Here is a 20874-nt window from a genome sequence, read left to right as displayed (position 1 = left end):
ACAAAAGGGAATGTGTTCAGAAGAATCAGTATCTGAATTGGTTTGGTCAACGAGAAACCACGTGCAAGTACGTTGATCGATCCGGGGGGCAGGGTCACAGGCTGGTGGTCAGTGTTCGGAGAAGACATGGGCATTCGGGGGACCCTAACCTGAGCTCTGTCTGTTTCAGGTTCCAGCCCCCACCCCCCACCAGGACCCCTTGGCTGGCCTTGGGCCACACCCCGAGTCCTCAGCAAGGGACTTGGAGCACAGTGGGCAGGAGGGGTCACAGCCAGCAGGGCAGAGCCCCCCCACATGCCACCCCAGCTCCTAGCCCTGCCGTGCACACAGCCCGTACTCAGTGGGCACCGGCCGGCCTCTTCAGCGAGGGCCCAGCCATCCGTGTTCTTTCCTGAGCCCAGAGCACTGTGGGCACGTGGGGAGGGGCCCATGGGGGGCCTGGGCTGGGGATGGAGCCTTCGCTGGGTCTGCACAAGCTCACTCGTCAGCACTCCTGCCCCTGCACTATGTGTAGGGCCCGCCCCTGCCTGGGACACCCTCGTACCCAGGGCCCACTGCTGGGACAGCCCCCTGGGCCGCTTCCCCATGGGCCTCCCTGGCTGACGCTACACTGGGCGAGGACCATGAGCGCAGACCCTGGGAGCCTGCCTGGCACCCGGCCTTGGACATAGCCCTGCCCTCTCCACCAGGCCCGCTCGCTGGCGCTCTGGGGACGGCCGTGTGGGGTCCCACGGTGGCTCAGCCTCGCATGCCTGCTGACCTGAGCACACGCGGTGTGCTGGGTGCACAGCCACAGCCAGAATGGGGCCCCCAGGGGCAGAGAAGAGACCGGCACCATGTGCAGGGGAAGCACCCGCACCCAAGGAAACGGCGTTTTGCAGGAAGGTCTTGAGTGCAGGGGCCGAGCTGAACTCGTGCGGTGTTTGCACGGCAGCCCAGGGGTGGGGAGTTTCCCGGGGACCCTCTCATGCTCATTCAGTCTTGGAGCTTCAGACGCAGTGGGGCCAGAGCTGGAGGTGAGCCCCCCCCCCCCCCCCCATGTCCCCCAGGCCCTCCCCGGGGGCAGCGGGCGGAGCCGACGCCTCCCGAGCCGCCGGGCCTCATCCATCATGGCACGGTCCGCTACCTCGTCATCATGTTCCGTTCTGCTTCCCCGGCCCTACAACACCGGCGGTGGCGGGCGGCTGTCGTTTGTTTGTGTCTCAAGATTATGCAGCTGGAAATCCACAATTTTATGCTGCCTTTGTAAATTACCGTGCTGCGTTTGATGAATGTCCCCCACTTCCGCGAGGCAGCCTTGCGGCCGTGAGGGATGGAAGTGCTCGCGCAGGCGGTGCCCAAGGTTGTGTTTTCATACTCCTGGCAGGCAACTGTGCTGGAAAGTTAATCTGACCTTAAGCTTCCTACCGCATTAAAGATAATTCAGTTTTAACGTCATGGTCTCGAGCTCCAGCTGCGGGTGGAAGCATCCGGCCCCGTCGGAGCTGACGGACGGTGGGAGCAAACCCTCCAGTCGTACCCAAAAAGCTGGCGTCTGTGCGGAGCCTGGGACAGAGGGGCCGGGACGGAGGGGCCGGCGCGCACAGCCGTTAATTAACGTGCACAGTGCCCGGGGCAGAGGCGTCTGCTCTCCAGAGAACACAGTTCGGGGCTGACAGAACCAGCTGTCGAAACAAGCCTGAGCGGCAAACGGGCGTGCGCCACTCGGCTGTGCGGGGCGCGCCCGGCAAGAAGGCTCCCGGAGAGCCAGAGGAGAGCTTGGGGGGCCCCCGCCCGACTCCTGTCTGGAAGCAGGAAGAGCCCGGGCCTCCCAGGGCTTCCAGAACTTTGTGCCTGCTGGCTGGGGGCTCCCTCCAAGGCGCTGGCCGGAGAGCAGCCGGCAGGTGGCAGGGGAGGGCGGCAGGTCGCTCAGGCTCCCGGAGGAAGCCCCGCCACTCCCACCTTCCCACTCGGGTCTCTCTGTTTGTTTTTCCAGTCGGAGAGCGAGGAGAAGGTTGTCACCTACGACCACATCGGGCCCAACGTCTGCATGGGGGACCACAAGGTGACGTGTCCGTGTTGCGTGTGGCTGGAAGGTGGGGGGCGCGGGCCAGGCTGGGGCTCCTCCTAAGGCCACAGAGCACTTGCCGCGTTGGTCTGTGTTTACTTAATTGCAGTAAAATACCACAAGGTAGGCAGGTAGGTAAAGAAAGCAGAGGAGACCATTACAGTAGAATAAAATACAGAATTTTACTATTTGTAACAAAATACCGTCTACAGCTGGCGATTTCCGAAGGTCATTTTTCCAGTGTGCACGTGGGACGCTGTGACAGCCTTCTCACGGCAGCGAGCGCAGATGCCGCCCTTTAGGGGTGGACACTGAGTGTTTGGGTGCGGACGCGCTTTGTCCGCAGGGGCGCCCCGCAGCCTCACGGAGGCCAGTGCCCGCCTGTCTTACCTCCAGGCAGATGGGAGACGTCTGCGCTGTCCCGCGTGCAGGGCCTCCGGGCCAGGATCCCTGGGCGCCTCGTCCTGACGCGGGGCCCCCCGCACGGGCGCCCGGTGGGAGCAGACCGGGCCGGCACTCTGCCCTTCCCCGGGTCGGGGTTTGCGCGGTCGTCTGCTTGAGCGTCCGCCTGGACGTCCTGCCCTTCACGGAAGTCGAGCCCCAGCCCCAGTCGGAGGGTGCCGCGTCCTGCACACAAGGCCCGGGGGAGGGCAGGACCCGGAGTCGGGGGGGTCGGGGCCGGCGCGTGGCCGTGGGGTCTGACTCCTCTTCTCCCACCGCAGCCCGTGTTCCTGGCCTTCCGCATCGCGCCCGGGGCAGGTAAACCTCACGCCCATGTGCACAAGTGTTGTGTCGTGCAGTGACGTGTGGTAAATATGGCTCCTTCCCTTGGATTCACCTTTTCTCAGCTTTTCCTGGTGTGTTTGTTCCTTTAACGAGTGACCGATTCCACGGCAGGGAAGCGATGCCACCGACACCAGAGGGCCCTTCGCGAGACCCCCCTGTAGCGCGAAGAGCCGGTGGAAGTCCCGTCCACGGAAACCCGCCCGAGCGCCACCCGCTAGAAGGCCGGCCCCACACTTCGCTTCAGCCTCCGGACCGTTCCGGAACAGCCTCACATACCTCACTGTCTTGTCTGTTCATGTGACATTAAGTAGAAACATTGGGTTTTTGTAACAAGTCACCGTCCTGTTGCCAAACTGCATAGACCGGAGAGGGAGTCTGAGAGTTCAGAGTTTCTAATCACTGTCCGCGTGGGAAGAGCTTCTCTGGCGTGGAGACCCCACAGGTGTCCCACGTGCCCCTCTGCCAGCTGGAGGAGTGCCCGGGGGGGAGGCGACAGGCAGGGGCTCTTTGCGACTCAGGCAGTGTGGCCACTGTGAGGAGAGCAAGGAGCCCTGGTCTTCGCGTCTGGCGGCTCCTTCCACGTTATTACTGCCGTGTTACATGGTTTTAGAATCACACCGCAGCTGCTTTCCATTTTTATATATATAAATATATATAAATATATACTTTTTAAAAATAATTTATAAATCTTACCAAAACTTATGCTAAATATACTTTCCAGGATGAATGCTTGCGAGGGTCCTGTCGGCAGGTGGGGCGGAGGCTAGGGGTCCGGGGACGTGGGCGTCCGCGCAGACCCAGCGGGCCAGGTGGCCGCGCGGTGCCGTCTGGGGGCCGTGGGCCGCAGCACGTCTACACTTGCAGACCTTACTTCTATGCCTTTTCTTCTGTGTAATATTAAGAACCGAATGTGAAGTTTATAGCTAGCTCGGGTGTACCTTTGAAGAATTTTGTAAACTGTTTCGTCTTTTGTTACTGTTCTATGGTGCCAAGTGTTCGACATAAAACAATAATATCATGGGAGAAACAAAATAGGCTAGTCTGCTTCCGATAGAAACCGCTTTTAACACAGGCTGTCTGTAGATCTCTTAAGAGAAGCAAAACCGTGAGTTTCCGTGGCCGCCGCCGCGGCCAGCCTCCGGGACACGCCGCTGCGACCCTGTCCCCAGCACGAAGCACAGCATTACTAGCTCATGCGGAGCCTGCGGGTCGGACACAGCGTGTGTTTTATTGATCTGCTTTAACACTACACAACTCCCGGACTGGGGGAGGCCTTAGATGCTCGTTTTCGGGCAGATCACTACCGTCGCAAGCGAATCCGTTCTGGCCGGTGCGGCCGGCTGGGGGCCGTGGCCGCTCTGCTCTGTCCACGCGCCCCACGGCAGGCCCGCCCCACGGCTTCTGTGTAACGGGGTGTCAGCTGTTGGTCACTGTGGAGGCCTGTAGAAATGACCGCTCCGGTTCCTAAGCAATAAAATTGATCATGGTGAAAACAGTTCTGTGTCTGCTTTGTTGCTCTGCCTTCCCGGGTCCCATCTCCTTTGAAATGCTAAGTAACGGGAGGGCCCTCCTTTGTGGGCTGTGACTTCAGATCGGGCTCACCAGAAATCCCGGAAGGTCATTCTATCAGATGTGCTACACAAAACCGAGCCAGTACTTAAGTGCAGAAAAATAATCCTTTGGATTTTTCAGTGTAGCAGTAACTAATGGGAACTGCCCCTCAGCATTTAAGAGGAGATTATAAAAATGCACTGGCTTCCTCAAAACTCTAAAACTGGAAATTCCTTTGCTCTTAACTTGAGCTGAGAGAACGGTTCACTGATAGGAATAAAATACGTTTCAGTATTTTCAATATCGCTCCATCAAAAAGACCAGCCCGTGGCTCAAAAGAAATGTCTTTTTTAAAACTGATGGTGCGGCCACGTGGCATAGAACAGAAAACGTCGGGCTTTAACGTTTCTCTGTAACATTTTCGGAACTGCCTTCAAGGAGAAGCCTCATAGTAATGTAATCACTTCTTTTTAATTTTTAAAATTAAAGCTCAGGAGTTGGGCACAGTCGGTGCAACCACGCAGAGCACGAGCTCCAAGAGCCCCAGAGTGTGGAGAAGAGCTGCTGGCCCATCCCTGCCCCGGGAGCCGGGCTGCCGAGGGCCTCCGGGTGGGAGGGAGGGGGCGTGCGCGCTGTCGTCCGAGGGCGGGCTGCATTACTGGGGATTTCTCTCCGGTGTCCCGGTCTGAGTCAAACAGCAATTTCTGCAGATCAAAGACTACAGAACCGGGCTGCGGAGGAGCTTAAAATCTGCGATCTCCGCGCTGAGCCCGCACTTGGAAACCTTTAGCTGCCAAGATGTTTTAAGGTCTGCGTAATCGCCTCGGCGCGACTCGCAGCGCCGGCAGCCTAGGACCCGCCCCTCGCCCGCCCTGGGACTTCCGAAAAGAGAGACCCGCGGTGGGTGCTCACCTGCTGCGGACCTCCGCCACTGAGCCGGTCCCGCAGCCCGGGGGAGGGCGCGGGTAGGGGCGCGGGTGGGAGAGGGCGCCGCACCTGTCGCCGCGCGCGCCCCTGCCAGCGCCGCGCCCCTGCCCCGCTGCGTTTCCATCCGCGGCCATCGGCTCCGCTGGGCGCTCGCTGGCCTCACGGCTCCTCCGGCGCTCCGGGGACGGCCGAGGGGGTCTCCGGGCCGCGGTCGCCCTTCCCCGCGCTGGGCCCTCGCTGTCCGCTCGCTCCTGCGAGCTGCCGCTGCCCGAGCCTGCAGACACGCGGGCCGGGGTCGCACCGCGCGCCTCGCCGCTGGCCCGGCTCCGCGGGGACTTAGGCTGCTGCAGGGGTGGGCAGGGACCCGCGGGGGAGGTGGGAACGGGGTTTGCGAGAAGGAAGACACACGCGGTGCAGCCTCCGGAGCCGCGGCTCCACCGGGGACGTGTTAAATAATTTATTGATTATACAAAGTGATTCCGCCCGGGACGCGCGGCCCCGAGCCCTCCCGAGCCCGCGCCGGACGCTTTATAACTTATTCTGTAAAAATATATATACACACGGGCGGGCGGCGCCCCTCGCCGCCGCCCGCCCCGACCCTGGTTGCTCCGGCCGCGCCCGTGCTCACAAGGCGTCCCCCGCGCCGCCGCCGCACGGGCTGACCAGCGCCAAGTTCGCGGGTTTGTGCTTCTTGAGCAGCCGCGTGATCTTCTCGTCGTCCGAGTTGGGGTCCAGGGGCCGGTTGTACTCGTCGTCGTCCTCCGCGTCCGAGCCGCCCACCTTCAGCTTCTCGGCGTCCGAGTCCTGCTTCTTCTTGGCCGACGCCATCTCCGCCGCGTGCCGCTTGCGCCACTTGGTCCGGCGGTTCTGGAACCACACCTGCGGCGGAGGGGGGACGTCAGACGGCACCGCGGCCGCCCCCGGCCCGTGCAACGCGAGACCCCGCCGCCCGCGTGGACCTGCAGGGGACGGCGGAGCCCCGGCCCGGCCGCGGAGCAGCAGCGCCCCCGGGACTGGGCCCGGGGCGGGCTGGCGGCCGAGCGCACACGGTTCGCTGGACGCGGGCGCCGAGGCGACTTGGCGCAGCGGGGCCCGCGGGAGGCCGCCCCGCACCAGCCGCTCACCTTGACCTGGCTCTCGGTCATGCCCAGGGAGTAGGCGAGGCGCGCGCGCTCCGGGCCCGCCAGGTACTTGGTCTGCTCGAAGGTCTTCTCCAGCGCGAAGATCTGCTGGCCCGAGAAGGTCGGCCGTGAGTGCTTCTTCTTGCCGTCCTTGTCCAGGACCCCGCCGCCCTGGGCTGCAGAGGAGGGCGGGTGAGCTCGGCCAGCCGCCCCGCGCCCCGCGCCCCAGGCCCCGAGCCGCTCCCCGCGCGCGCCACCTACCCGGGCCGGCCAGGCGCGGGTCCCTCCAGGGCGAGCCCTGCACCACGCCGGGCCAGAAGATGGGCGGGCGCCCGGGCAGCTCTGCCAGCGGCTTGGGGTAGCCGCGCGCCACGGCCGCGGGCCCGAAGTAGACGCCGGCCGACGAGGCGAGCCCGTTGAGACGGGGCAGGCCGCCCAGGAGGCCGCCGCCCGCCGCGCCCACCGGCCGCCCCAGGATGTCGCTGATGCCGTGAGGGGTGCCGAGCGGCAGCTGCGCGCCCAGGCCGCCCAGCGCGGGCGCCTTGAAGCCGGCCGGGCCCTGCAGCGCGTACGGGAACAGCGACGTCTTCATCTCGGCCATGTTGTGCAGCGCGGCCAGCGGCGCGCTGCTCAGCACGAACGCGCCCGGGCGGTTAGCGTCCATGGGCGCCGCCGCCTCCGGCCCGGACGCCCATCCGGGCCCCGCCGCCGCCGCCCGCGCCCGCCGGCCCAGGAAGTTTGCGCGCGGCCCGGGGCGCCGGCTGCAGCGGGGCGCTCGGGGCGCGGGCGCCGACGGCCCGGGGAGGCGCGAGGGCGGCGGCTCCGGCGCGGGCTGGGCGGCGGCCGCGGGGGTCAGCGGGGCAGCGGCGGCGGCGGCGGCGGCTCCGGGGCCGATCGGAGCGGCGCCGCGCGGGCCGGACGCGCTGATAACCGCGGGGGCCCCCGCGCGGCGCGCGCGCTGATTGGCTGCGGGCGCCCGCGGCCCGGCCATTGGCCAGCGCCCCGCCCGTCTGCGCGCCCCCGCCGGCCGCGCACTCCATGAAGGGCCCATTAGCGAGGCAGGTGCCTCCCCGGCTGTAAATTTGCCCCCTGATTTATCTCCCCCGGGACGAAATAAATCCCGTTGGATGGGAGTTTAGTTAGGCAAAGGTTTTAATGGGAAATCAGGAAAAAATACGAGAACATATTTTATCGCCCGAAAGAATGCAGATTTGAGGATCCGCTCTGCACGCTCTGTGCGCCCCATTCCGTGAAGAGCCCCAGGTGCGCGGCGCGGGGAGCCAGGCGGCGCCGTCGTCGGGGCACGGCCGGAGCCTCCAAACCCGCCCCGGCGGCTTCCCGGCCGCCCCGGGCTCAGGTGTCAGGAGTGCCCGAACATTTGGGGGTAACTTTCTGTGGGACGCAGACGCGCGGGGACCGCGTAGTCCACATGCCGAAGGGCCAGCGCGAATCTGCCCGGCTTTCCCCAGCACTCCGCGGCGGCTGCTGGGACCCATCCCGGGGCCACGCGCGAGGCCGGCGACTCGCGGGCGCTGCCAGGCGGACAGTTCCCGGTTCCCTCCCAGCCCGCGGCACTGCCCTCTGCCCGGCCGGGGCGCGGGGACAGTGAGGGCCTGCGGCGCAGCCTTTCCCTGTCGCGAATTCTCAGCTTGGCTCCCGGGAGGCAGCCTGAGCCTCAAGCTTCGCCCCGAACCCCCGCGACCGAGCCCACAGGCCGCGGTCTCGTGGAGCGCCGCCCGAGACCACAGAGCAAGGACCAACCGGGCTCAAAGCCCAGGACGCAGGGCTGGCGGCGGCCACATGCAGGGCCTGGACGGATGCGCTCTCCAAGTGCACTGGACACAGCGGGGGCCTTCACAGGGGCCCGGGGGTGGGGGTGGGGGTGGGGCAGCTGTTCCCTTCCGGTAGGAAAAGCCCCCCAGCGCGTCGCATGGCTGTGGGATTCAACTTAGATCGCAGTGGACCCTGGGCGCCCGCAGAGAACAGGCGCGGAGTGAAATGCTGGGCGTTGGGCCTTCACCCTTTCGCGTGGGGTGTCACGTCAAACCCTGTGGGCTCTTACTGTTACTCACTGCCTGCTCCAGACAGGACGCCAAGGCCAGGGAACAGACGGCATTGCTTGGCCAGGGTTGGGCAGAGTGCGCCAGGCCGGCCTCTCTGGGGCCTCCTGCGGTTTGTCAGCAACGACTTTCCGGTTTCACCGAGCCCGCGGGGGCGTGCACGGTGTGGATGAAGGCCAGCGTCCCGGCTCCGTGCAGGGACCCAGCGTCCGCTCCCACGGTGTCCTTTGGGACTCTGTTTTCGTTTTGGGCAGTTAGTGGTGGGGTCTTGGCTCTGAGGGTCCCTGCGCCAGATCCAATCGGACAGCCACTGGCCTGTGGGGCTGGGCGGGCCTTCGGTGCTCACCCCCGGATCGGGGCACCGTGCTGCGGGGTGAGGCTGCGGGCGCGTGGGGCCCTCAGCTTCGTGTGCGGTGCCGTTCCTCTCTCCCCGCGTCCTTCCCCGGCCGCACCTGCCCCATCCCGGTGTGGCCGCCCCGCAGGCGCTCTGTCCCGGCGGAGGCTGACCCCCAGGACACTGGCAGCGCCCCTCTGGGACTCCCGGGATTCCCGCGCAGCTTCTGGCGGCAGGTCACTCCGCCGCGAGACCCGCCCGTCTCGCTTAGAACACGCCCCACTTCCTCGGAGCTAGCAGCAGCCTGTGTGCGCCCCGACAGCCTGGGCTCGGGGACACTCTCCCCGCAGGACTGGGGCCGCTCTGGGCTCCCCAAACCCACTACCCCCGGCAGACGCTTGGCGGCCCAAGCCGGGGCTCCGGCGGGGGCGGAACCAGTGGGCGGAGCCGAGTAGGGGCGGGGTCGCGTCCCTCAGGTCCGCCTCTTTGCTCCACTAACTCCTGGAGGGGCGGGGGCGACCCGAGGCTGCCGCGGGGCGGAACAGGAGGGGCGCGCCGGGGCGGGACGACAGGGGCGCACTCTCCTTCCAAAGGGTGCTGGCGGCCCCGGCTCAGAGCGCGGACCCCAACGCGGCGCTCTAGGCGGGAGCCTGTCAGCCGGTTTTTGCTTTTGTTTTTGTTTTACCGCGGAGGAAAAAGAGCCCCCAAGTCGCTGTCCTGCGCCTCAGCGACCCTGGGTCTGTCCACGTCGCTGCGCCCTCCTTGGGCCCCGGCGGGAACGCTTGGGGTCGCGAGTGCGGCGGCGTCTCCTGTGGCCTCAGCGAACGCGGCCCCCGGGGGAGCCAGCCGAGGCTGTAGGACAGGGGCCCGAGAGAGAGTGCGCGCTGGGGGAGTGAGGTGCGCGGTGCGGGTCTCGGCGCGCCCCCCAGCCATCCAACCTTGCCCGGCGCTCCGGGGTTCGGGGTTCGCAAGCCAGCGACCGGACGGTTTCCACTCTCCTGGACCCTCGCCTCGGGTCCCACTCCCTGCAGTGCCCCTGTCCCGGGTGTGGAAGGCTCCCTGCCTGACACCTCTGACCCGCGCCCCCTCCACCCGCTTGCTGGGGCTCCTACCCGCACCCCCTTCAGTTCCTTCTTCCCTCGGGGAAGGTCCGAGGCGGCCGGCGGGGAAGAAACGCCCCAGAGCGGAGAGGTTAGAGAATGCCACCTTCTGGTCTTGAAAACGTCCTACAAAGGAAGATGGGGGCTTTCCCTGCAAACTTACACGTGGTCTGTGGTCGGAAGGCGGAGAGCGGGCTGTTTGGTACAGGCTTTTATGCACCCCGTGTTTTTTTTTTTTTTTTTTTTTTGGCACCTACTGTGTACCAGGCGTGCCCTGGGAGGGCCCCGCTAGGCAGTGCAGGCGCCCGGGGTGGGGGGGGGCAACAAACCTTAGCAGAGAAGCTTCAGCAAGAGCCTGCGGGAGGTGGGGTCAGCACAGGTGGTCTCAGGTGTGCTTGCAGCATGGCTCCTTGGGGGAAGGTGGGACACTGGTCGGGAGCTTGGATTCCGGCTCCACCGGTGAAGAAGCAGTGAGTCCTCTAAGACTCTGTCAGTGAAGGGGACATCACAGGTCCCTGAGCTGCCACCTGCCCCAACCATGACCATGACCGCTCTGGGCCAGGATCTCGGGAAGCTGCCACCCCCCAACCCCACAGCACCCCCCACCAGGCAGAGGGCTTTATTCCCACAGCTCTCAACCACCTGCGTGATGAGACCCCGCAGTGGGGTCTGATTCAGGGGTTGCTAACCCAGGAGGCCGTGAGCCAAAAGAAGGAAAGGGACCACTGAGGTGACCCAGATGTGACCTTGCAGCCGCAGAGCCCACAGGTTAAGGGAGGACTTGGGGGCCCCAGGACCCTGGAGCCCAGGCCCAGGAGGCCACAGTGTTGTGGCTGCTCAAGAAGGAGGAGCTAGAGCAAATCCCACCCCTTCCCCCACCAAAAAGAGCCCCCACTGCCCGCCCTCCAGCACCACATGCAAAGAGCCTCTGCTGGCAGACATCACCTAGCCTGCCCCTGCCCTTGATGGAGGAGTGACCAGGGGCTGCCTAAAAGGCCCTGCATTGGGCAGGGCATGCATGAGGAGGAGCTAGCTGCTCCCCCTCATCCTGCCTACCCCTCCCCTCCCCCCTGCCCGCCCCCCCCCACGCTGCTGAGCAGGGTCCCCTGGATCCAGTCCCAGAAACACCCAAGGCCCCTCTGCCCAGCAGCATCTGCTGAGTGACCGGCTCTGGGCGCGGCGTCCTGTCCGCATCCAAGTCAGCAAGGACTCGACCTGCTCAGGTGTTTCGGGGACTGATAAAATGCTCCGGATGAAGGGATGGACACACATGTGGGTCCCAGGCTTCAGAGCTCTGTGTCAGGGTCCTGGAGGAGTCTGGGCTTCCCCAGGGATAGATACCAGCGAGGGTCCCCTGGGTGCCCTGAACTGCAGGGCATCTTGGGCACGGAGAGGTGGGCAGGAGGAGGCTGGCAGGGTCTGCGAAGGCCGGTACCCTCGGCAGCTGGGAGGGGCCCTTGGAAGGGGGTCCCAAACTTGTGCTAAGGAAGGGGCGAGGGACTGGGAGCAGGCTTGGGGTGCTGGGGAGCCCCAGCTGCCCTCTCCTTCTTGGCCAGGAATCTGGGCAGCAGTAAGGGGGGGTGGGACCTGGATGGCCAGGGGACACCTCCCCCAGTGCTCCCATGAGCCCTGCCTTGCCCCCCCCCTGCACCCCCAGCTCCTCCCCCTCACTCCAGGGCCTTTCTTTGTTTAAAAGCTATGCACCAGAAAAAACGTCCCGTCCCCAGAATTACCTGCCTGTTCCTGGTGTCTTGCCCTGGGGGCTTCACTCCCCTCCTCTGCGAGTGTGTGCAGCCCCCCCACAAGGGCTCGACAGGAGGGGTCTTCACATCGGCACACCTGCTCCCCACGCAGGGGGGTACGGGCTGCGTGCAGGCTGTGACCTGTGACTGGCCATACAACACAGGGTCACCTCTGCTTCGGGGACATGAGTCCACAGACATCTCAGGGCTGCAGGTGCCTCCTTCCTCCGCTGACACGCAGCCAGTTACAGCCACCGTCACCAGCTCTCGTGAGCATCTTACGACGGGGGCACCCCACCCTCCTTGGGCAGAGCGTCATGGCTCACTCTTGGCTTCCGGACCTCTGCAGTCACGATGGCCCCTCCAGGTGGTCTGTCTTCATCCTGTACTTCCAGGGTACCCCCCTTGGGACCCACACACTCCACAGAGACACCCCACAGGCTCCAGCCCAGGGGACACCTGCAGCCAACAGCTGGAGTGAGCTCCCCTGCAGAGGGAGTTTGGAGCCCAAGACAGGGGATTCGCGGTGGGCCGGTCCACGCCAAGGTCGCCAAGGTCGCAGCAAACCTGAGCCCTCAGGCCCGCCCTGCCGCTTTCTTCCGTGGTCGTGCTTCTGAGAGGCGCCGACTCTCCCAGAGCCCCGTGCCCCTGCCCCCACACCCATGTGCCACATTCCAGAATGGGTCAGGCTGCAGCCCCCTCTCCACGCCCAGCACCCAGCGAGAGGGACCTGCCACTCCCTGGGACCTGGGCCATGCTGGAAACCAACCCCTCCCCTGTGCCGTGAGGACACAGGGTCCAGGCCAGGGGAGCTCTACCTGAGCCCAGGTCCCAGTCCCAGGAGGGCCCCCCAGGAGGGGCCGCCCCGCATCAGGACTGCAGAAGCCAGTCCTCGGCGGCCGTCACACCGCGTCTCAGAAGCCCTCTTCCGGGGTCCCAAGAATCTTGTCTCCTTGAGGAAAGGACAAAGGGAAGTGGCCGTAAATCACAGCTCAGAGCTCATTCCCCAGGGCTGCGCGGGCCCCAGATGTGCAATCGTGGGTAATGAGCTCTCTCCCGGGGGCTGCTCTCCCGGGGGTGGGGGCGTCTGACTGCGAGCCAAACGTGCTAATTGAGCACCACGTAAAAGATTTGTGTTAGGGCCGCTGCTCCGCGGCCGTCACTGTGCTCCCAGACGGGACAGGACTGGCCAGGTGGAGGCTTCCAGAAGGGCTCTTGGCTACCGTCCAGACCCGGTCCCAGCCCCCACATCGTGGGGGCATCATGGCAGAGGGCCTGGCTGTGCCCCGGCAGCACCTCCCCAGGGGGCGGGTGGTGTCCACCGCTCAGGTGCCCCTTCTCCCTGTGTGTCCTGCAGGCCTTGGCCACGTGGAAGGGGCTGCCCTCACCGTGGAGCTGTCTCTGCCCCTCCCTGCGCGCAGGGCCATGCTCCCTGACTTGAACCACCTTGTCTGCTCCCTCGTAGGCCCTTAGGACCTGCCCGTCACTTGAGTGGATACAGCCACGGGTTGCCTGTAACGGGAGGTCCCAAGGCCCCTAGTGGGTCACAGAGTGACTGAGGCACTCGGTTGGGGGTGGGGCCTGCTTTCCAGGAGACAGGACAGTTTGGAGGAAGCTGGGGGCCCCCCGAGTTCCGGAGGAGGATGTCAGGGTTCTGCCTCCGGCGAAGGAATGCCTCTGATGAGAGCCAATTTGCTTTCTAGGGGTTACTGAGCACTGAGGGTGGGGAGGGCTGGACCCCAGCCAGGAGAGGGTCTCAGGCAAGAGCGCTGGGGCCTGTCCCATTATCCCAGTGATGGGGCGTGCAGGGGCCTTGGTCTAGGAGACCCTAGTGTTTGCCCTAGCCTGGTGGGTGTACTGTCCCATAAGAGCCAATAAGTGGGGAACATCCAGGCTGCGGAGAACAGCTCCTCTGACTCCGGGGGACGCACCTGCCGTGTGAGGCTCTATGCACCCCCTCCCCCAGGCTCCTTGTAATGTGTGGGGGTCTTTGGACCCCTGGCCAGTGCTGCATGCTGCCTGGCCGTCCACCTGCCTGGGCAATGGGCTCGGCATGGCTGGGAAGGGGAGTGAGCTAGGCCCAGTGCTCTGGTTTGGCCACGGGAGGCCCAGGGGCTCGAGGCCGTGTGCAGTGCCCTGGCCCACCAGCCCCTCCTGCCATGGGGTCAGGGGTGCGGGCACTCCTCCGGGTGCTGGTGGCCTGCGGCATCAGTACGTGGCTTGGTCTACAGAGACCCAGTGAGCTCTCCCCACTTGATGACGAAGGGCCCAGGAACGGTCGTATCTGGTGAAATTTTTCGAGGGAACTTCACCCACCACACCAGCCAGAGTTCTGCTGCCGAGCCGGGTGACTTGCTTTGCTTCTCCTGGGAGGACTGCACTTGTCTTCCTGATGATGCCGCCATGGGGTTGCTGTGGCCAAGCAAAGGTGAGCAGAAGGGGTGATTGTTGACCCAAGCAGAATATTTCAGACACCCTGTGTGTCCACCAGTTTTCGGGCTCTTTCCCTCTGGAGGAAAAGGGCACATCTCAGACCCAGCCCAGGGCCAGAAGACCCAAGGAGCAGGGCAGGCGACCCTGGGAAACCAGCCACGGGGCTTTGGCGTTGGGGATGTTTCTTACGCAGGGTGTCACCGAGCAGGGGCTGACTGATGCATGATTAGAGCGTCCCAGAGCCCAAAGGAACAGGATGGTCTATGTTTTGAAGTCTCTGGTTGTGACCGATATTTGGGTAACCTTGACAGGCTCCTTCCCCGTTGCTCCCCCTGGACACTGAAGACATCTGATGGAAGGCCCAGCCCCCCCGCTGCCCAGTGCAAGGGGAGGGGACATGTGGGCCGCTGACTGAGGACCCGTGGACAGGTAGGGCCAGGGCATCCTGGAGGCTCTGTGAGGAGGTGACCTAGAGCTGAGCCTACAGGAAGGTTGGGGTTCTGGGAGGTCTTTCCTGCTCCCAAGCAAAGATTTCGCAAAACCAGGGATTCCAAGGGCAGGCACCCCCGACCCAGGCCTCCGGGGTCTCTGGGAGCCCCCCCCCCCCCGCAGCCAGCACCTGGTACCCTGGTGTATCCGTTCCTGCAGAGGACTCCAGGACCTCCGGACAGAGCAGTGGGTACGGGTCTAGAAACATCGCCAGCTGCCCAGGGATCAGAGGCCAGGGCGGGGGCATGTCTTGGAAGTCGTCACCAGAGGAAGTTCAGACCCACCTCGGAGGCCGACTGCGTCTGTGTTGCCCAAAGGCAGGTCCCCGACTCACTCCGTGTGTGGCACACCAAGGCTGCCCATGACCACTGGGCCTGGCACACCCAGGAGCAGGAGCAGGACGGTCCTTGAGAACGCCCAAGGCCCCCAAGTGAGACGAGCAGGACCCCGATGGAAAGGCCACGCCATGTGGGGCTGGGGCTTCTGCCTTGGGCAGGTGTGGTAGGGGCAGGGCAGGGTGGCCAGATCCCATCCTGGAGGGGGGCTTGCGGACAGCAGCATCCGGAGGACACGGGCGGCCTGGGGGTGTCCATGTGAGTAGGGCACATGGGGAAGAGGCACGGGGTGCTCACAATGGCCCCCGTTCCTAGATGCTGTGCGGCGGGGGGGGGGGGGGGGGGGGCTCGGGATTCTCCTCTGCAGCCTACCCCTCCCCCGGCCAGAGGGAGCCCACGGCTGGCCTGGGGCTGGGCGTGCAGGGGCACAGGCAGGGGGCTCACGGCTCCAGCGGTGGCCGAGGCTGGCTGACCGCAGTGACTGGGTGAGGACCCTGCCCATCAGGCCCTGCGTCACACAACACTCTGGCTGTCTTCGGTGAGGTGGTTGCTGTTCCCAGAAGGTCGGCCCTGCTCTTCCTCGAAGCCCTGAGGACCTGAAGCAAGTTCCGACGGCCCCGCGCGAGGGGCCTTCCTGACTGCGTCACCCTGCGGGCGTGGTGGCCACAGCCGGCATCCGGGACCCGCCACCCCCTCCTTGGTGTTCTGCTTCCTTTCTCTGCTCCGGGTCCGCGGCCCTTACCGTTGGTCGGCACGTCCACTCTTCATCCTTCCCTGGGTGCGCCGAGGGCAGGGCCGGAGCTATCTCCCCAGAAACTCCCGGCACGAGCGGGAGAAGGGGCCGTGCGTGTCCCTGACAAACACGATTCACGCATGACACACAGACCCCTGAGTTGGAAAAGTGACCCAGATCTGTAGCTTTGACCCAAGTCGAAGTCGCGGTTCCCAGTGGCAGGCACCGCCCGTGGCTTGGAGACGCATCTGGTGCCCAAACCCTTGGAGCTGGAAATGACAGAGACGCATGAGGGCACGGAAGGAAACCCACGTGTGGCCACACACTTCCGGTCACGCTCCCCATGCGGGCAGGGAGGGAGGAACATGTGACCTGGTAAACATGCGGGGTTCTCCGTCCTGAAAACAGGGCCCTGCTGTGGTCACGGGAGGGGAGCGCTGGGGGTTCACCGACGCAATGCTGTGGGGCATCGTCCGAACCGCGAGGGTCCACGGAGGTGTGTGTGGGGACTCCCCGCCCTGAGGGCGTGTCTAGCGTCCTGGCGTCCTGCGCACTTTGCTTCTTAAAACACACGGAGGTCGCCTCATCGTTAAATCTGTGAACCGTTACCAGAGAAGGAGCCTGGCCGGACCCTCGGGTGCCGGACGCTCTGGAGAGGGACGGTGGCGAGGTCACGTCCCACCGTGTCTCTGTTGTGTTCTCTGCTGAGTTTTGGCTTGTTTTCCTACGAGCGCGCTTTCCTTTCATTACCGTTATAAAAACACCACCTGGGTGTGGGCCATGTTCAGGCGAGTGCCCGGGCCATGGGCCCTGTTCAGACGAGTGCCCGGGACCGGCCAGGCTGGCGGCCTGCTGGCGCTCGGAGCCCGGCGTCTCGGCCGGGAGGCAAGTTCGGCACACCCGCCACTGCTGCCCTGCAGGTCCCGCGCGGCCACGGCAGAGTGGGGCCGGGCACAAACATGATAGAATCCCAGAGATGACTCTGGGTCTGTCCCGAAGTCCGCAGCATGGCAGGAGGGGACCGTGTTAGCGGGTCAGCCCTGGCAGCCGTAGCAGATCAGGCCTTCCCCTGGGAGCGGGCAGTGGGGAGACATCACCCAGGTGGTTCTGACCCGAACTGGGCACCCAGGACCCACCTCCGCCCCCCCCCCCCGGTCCTCTAAGTAGGTTATCGATCGACCTGTCCTCTGTGTCTGAGCTCCTACCGCAGCCCCGAGAAACCCACTGGGCCCCACGGCCGCGCGTCTCTGCCGCCTCACCTTCCGCCTCCCGCTGCAGTTTTCGTCCATTTCTGCGTCCGTGGAGTCGGGGGGCTGCAGGCCCTCTCGGGCCACCCCCAGCCCCGGTGAGAGCCTCAAGGGCTGGCCGGGATTTCCGGGCTGATCTGGGGGGCTGGGGGAGAAGGGCAGGAGGCAGCGGAAGGCGGCCTGGACTCTGTCCACGGGTAGATGTCAGGGCCACGTCTGTGGGGTGTTGGGGGGACTCCGGCTGAGCCTCAGTGGCTAAGCTGTGCTGAATCGGGCTGAACTGAAAGCTGGGGGACATGCAAACTTTGGCAGTCGGTGCCGGGGGGCTTCCGGGCGAACAGCGTGTCTGCTTGTAAACCGTTAGGGGCTGAGAGGCAGCAACAGAATCTGGCACCTGCCCGACTTGGGGCCAGCCCCACTCAGGCCCCATGTGCCTGGGCCCTAACTGTTGATGTCACAGGGGTGGGACCGTGGAGCAGCCTCGCGGATGGGCTTCATGTCCACCCACACCAGCTCCGGCCACGTATGACCCGGCAGAGGCAGCGTGTACACGGCAATCAGGCCTGGCCTGCTGGGGACCGTTGCTCCTGGGGGCATCTCCTGAGAACCTGGTGGCTGGGCTGGTAGAGGCTCTGGCATAGCACACCGGCTGGCCAATGCCCCCCCGCCCAGTTCCTGGTCACCGTGAAGGTGGCAGCGTATGGAAATGAGCTGCTCCCGGAGCTACGGCAGGACCAGCACAGCCAGCGGAGAGCACAGGGACACGGGGGTCGGTCGGGGGCCACACCAGAGCGGGAGCAGCCCCAGCAGGACCAGGCCCCTCCCTGAGTAGCCGTCAGGAAGTCCCGGACCAGAAGTGGGCAGAGGAGTCCTCCTGAACGGCCCTCGGCCCCTCGCGTCACCTGGTTTCCCGCCGACCCAGCGCGTGCAGACCAGAGCTGGGTCCAGAGCCAGCAGGTCACGTGTGCGTCTGTGGCTCCCCAGGAATGAGCACATGCAGGCGAGTGGGCTCCGGCGCTGCCCAATCGGGGTGTTTGGAAAGACAGTCTCTGCCCCTGGAGAGCCCCAAGGCTTCGTGGTCACTGGGCCGACGGCCGTTCCGGGTGTCAGCAAGTCTCTGCTTCTCACTAGATGCCGGGGTTTGGGCTCTGAGGACGGTGCCGGTGCTCAGCTCTCCGAGAAACGTGGACCATGCCATCGTGAGTGGAGATCTCGCGGAAGGGGTAGTCTGGGGGGCTCGGGGCCCCAGCACTTTGCAGGACCCTGATGCGTTCCTCCCACTGTGTGGCTGGACAGCCTCGGCACGCACCTGGTCCTCTGTCTGCACTCGTCCCCACACCTGTCATGTTCCACCTGTTCGAGGGGTCCAGGGTCTGGGACCAGGTGTGGCTGGAACCACCAACCAAAGGTGTTGCCTGCGTGGGCAGCGTCCACTGGGAGACAGACCGACTGGGTTCTGCTTCCGGAACAACAGCCCTTAACCCACAGCTCCAGAAACGAAACAAAATGACCGAGAAGGCTCCACGCACCGGAGCTCAGCCAGCAGCAGGTGTCACCCTGACAGATGATGACCCCATAGAGCAGAGCCGGGGTCTCACTGCTGAGCGCTGCTCTGAGGGCCGGTGACCGCAGATGATGATCATCCCACCCAGAGCAGCCCCTGCTCGTCCACATGTGCGTCTGCGTGCGGCCACACAGGTCATCGGGGGCTCCCCGCGTCTCTACTTGGGATCTCTCAGGGAATGCCCCAGCCCAGGCCCCACACCCCTTGGCCAGCAAGTTCCAGTTGTGGTTCTGACCACGCAGCCCGTGTCCACACTGGGGCTGGGGCACAGGGCCCTGGGGTGGAGCCGTGCAGCCTGACCCCTCATGACCGCTGCCGGTGGCAGGTGGCAGGGAGCAGCTGATGGGGGCAGCCGAGCCTTTTCTGGTCTGGCTAACTCTTCCCAGGGGAAGTGCCAGGACACAAAGCAGTCAAGTCCCCAGCGAGCAGTGGTCATGTTCAGGGCTCCGGATGATGAAATTGCTCCACGTTATGCCCCTTAGGGATTTTAAAAGGAGAATGAAGACAGAGTTTCCAGCCTGGCTGTGAGAGTGGCGCTCAAAGAGCGTCCTGGGAATGCGGGGCACTCGGGGTCCCGCTCAGGGCTTTCCCGGAGACCCCCGTCCCGATGAGACCTTCACCGCTGCTTGTCTTGTCCTCGGGCTTCTGCAGGAACCGACGGCGGGCTCCGTGGCATAAATGCATTCCAGACCAAACGAACTGACAGAACTTGTCTGCCTCTGGGGGAAATTCAGCTGATTATAAGGTCTATTAAAATTTGATTAGTCTGAGATCTCTTTCCAGCTGGCTTGCAGAAACAGTGTTAATCTATTAACCGCTCATACACCTGTAGAAGTAAGAAAAATTTGGAGAAGTAAAAAAGAAAATACAAACCCAATCTGGTCTTCCTCGCGCTGTGAATGTGGCGGCTCTGTGGATTTGCTTTCCTGCTGAATCTGCATCTCAGAAAACGGTGTCCCTGTGATTCGGGCCAGCGGCCGCGAGAGCCAGGTCACAAGGAAGGAGGTGAGCCGGACTGTCCCACCGAAGCCCTCATGGCATCTTGAGCAGGCTGACTGCCGAGACGGAATACAGCCCGAGCAGGTTTTGGTTGAGAACCCGTGTCCGGCATGAGGCAGATGGCAGGACCACTGCATCCTGGCTTAGGTGTCTCTAGGGTCACTTTTTCTTTAACAGCTTAATTACATGACTTTCTAAACGTCCTCCATGAAGGAGTCTGACCTGGCCAGTCCTACACCCAGCGAGGCACAACATTCCCGGGGATTCAGGGGCTGGGCAGCCTGGCCTCAGCAAGCACTGCTGCTGTTCCTGGGGCTCCAGGCTGGACGCACCTAGGAAGATGAGGCCTGGGGTCCCAGTGGCCCACAAGCAGTACAGGAATGGGTGGCGAGGGTCACCGTGGGGCTGGCCTCCACCGTCGGGCCCGGCCATGGAAGGTTCTTTGGTGCTCAGCCCTCATCAGTCCGTGAGAAGCGTCTGGAAAGGGCCGGCCAGGAGTGAGCCCTGAAACGTGGCTCTGTGAGAAGGCGGGCAGGAGGGGGACCCATCCTCCACTCCAGGTCAGCTGGTCAGCATCCAGCTCCTGCTACAGTGCAGCGAGCTCTGGCCAGCTGGACAGACACTTCTTGTCAGGGTGTCCCCAAGGACAGGTATCACCGCAGCTGAGCCAGGAGCCAGGAGCCAGGAGAAGGGCCGGCCAGAGAGGCTGTTGGGAGATGTGGGCTTTGGCTTCGGGAGGCACATGGTTCCAGAGCTTCTCGCTGAGTCCCTCAGGGTCCCAGTCACCTTGATCCTCTGTCCCACGGCACAGACAGACTGCGGTGCTGGGGGCTGCGGGACCCCCCCACCCCAGGGCCGAGGGCCGTGCGGTGCATGCAGGGGAGAGGTGGGCGGTTCTGAGTAGCATTACAGGGTGACCGCGCCCTGGGCCCGAGGGCAGGACGCCTCACCTGTGCCCAGACACGGTGGTCCCCTTGCCTGGACAGAGCCGAACCCCACGTCTGGGCCTGAGAGGCCCACATCTCGTGGGTCCTTGTTCGAGGGCTCATTTCAGAGACATGGTTTCAGCGAGGGCTCCTGGGACGGCCCCAGGGGCCGTTTGGGGGCAGTAACGGACGGGGGGAAAGGGGCAGCCGCCGCCAACGCCGCCTCCTGCCGTCTGTCACCAAGAATTAAAATCTGTAACAAGAAGAGCTCAGAGCCCCACGTCATTTGGCCCATCGGCTTCGTCCCGGCCCTTAGCCAAGCGAGGGGGCGTCCATCTGGTCCTCTTCCTCCAGCCTCAACGAATGGTGATAAAAATGTCAGACAATTCGATTACGCTGGCCCATGGCGCGGCGTGACTGAGCGGCGGGGCAGGGCGCGTCCCCAGAATCACCCGGACAAAGGCAGCCACGGCACAGGGC

At 64.4% G+C, this 20874-nt stretch overlaps 2 protein-coding genes across 5 annotated transcripts in view; one reads left to right on the top strand and one right to left on the bottom strand.

Moving 5' to 3' along the window:
* INPP5A (inositol polyphosphate-5-phosphatase A) overlaps positions 1 to 4328 on the top strand; it is a 162680-nt gene extending 158352 nt beyond the window's left edge. For 2 of the 4 annotated variants that reach the window (XM_045068816.1, XM_045068813.1), the window contains exons 14-16: positions 1976 to 2044; positions 2770 to 2806; positions 2896 to 4328. In XM_045068816.1, coding sequence (XP_044924751.1) covers positions 1976 to 2044; positions 2770 to 2806; positions 2896 to 3134 — 345 coding nt within the window. In that variant the 3' untranslated portion in view covers positions 3135 to 4328. Of the gene's footprint in view, positions 1 to 1975; positions 2045 to 2769; positions 2857 to 2895 lie in introns of all 4 variants that reach the window. The other 2 variants (XM_045068814.1, XM_004751871.3) reach the window with 2 other exon arrangements.
* A 1425-nt stretch (positions 4329 to 5753) lies between these two features.
* On the bottom strand, positions 5754 to 7135 carry NKX6-2 (NK6 homeobox 2). Its single transcript, XM_045068819.1, has 3 exons — positions 6694 to 7135; positions 6436 to 6608; positions 5754 to 6190 (listed from the first exon to the last, which is right to left on the bottom strand). Exons 1-3 carry the CDS (start codon positions 7094 to 7096, stop codon positions 5936 to 5938), a joined length of 831 nt encoding a protein of 276 aa, XP_044924754.1. The 5' UTR covers positions 7097 to 7135; the 3' UTR covers positions 5754 to 5935.
* Between the last annotated feature and the right edge of the window lie 13739 nt (positions 7136 to 20874).

The sequence above is a fragment of the Mustela putorius genome, unplaced genomic scaffold (genome assembly GCF_011764305.1).
Source record: "Mustela putorius furo isolate JIRA1106 unplaced genomic scaffold, ASM1176430v1.1 tig00003909_pilon_pilon_pilon, whole genome shotgun sequence".
Taxonomy (NCBI): domain Eukaryota; kingdom Metazoa; phylum Chordata; class Mammalia; order Carnivora; family Mustelidae; genus Mustela; species Mustela putorius.
Note: the sequence above shows the minus strand (reverse complement) of the source record. Positions and strands in the feature narration are given on the sequence as shown.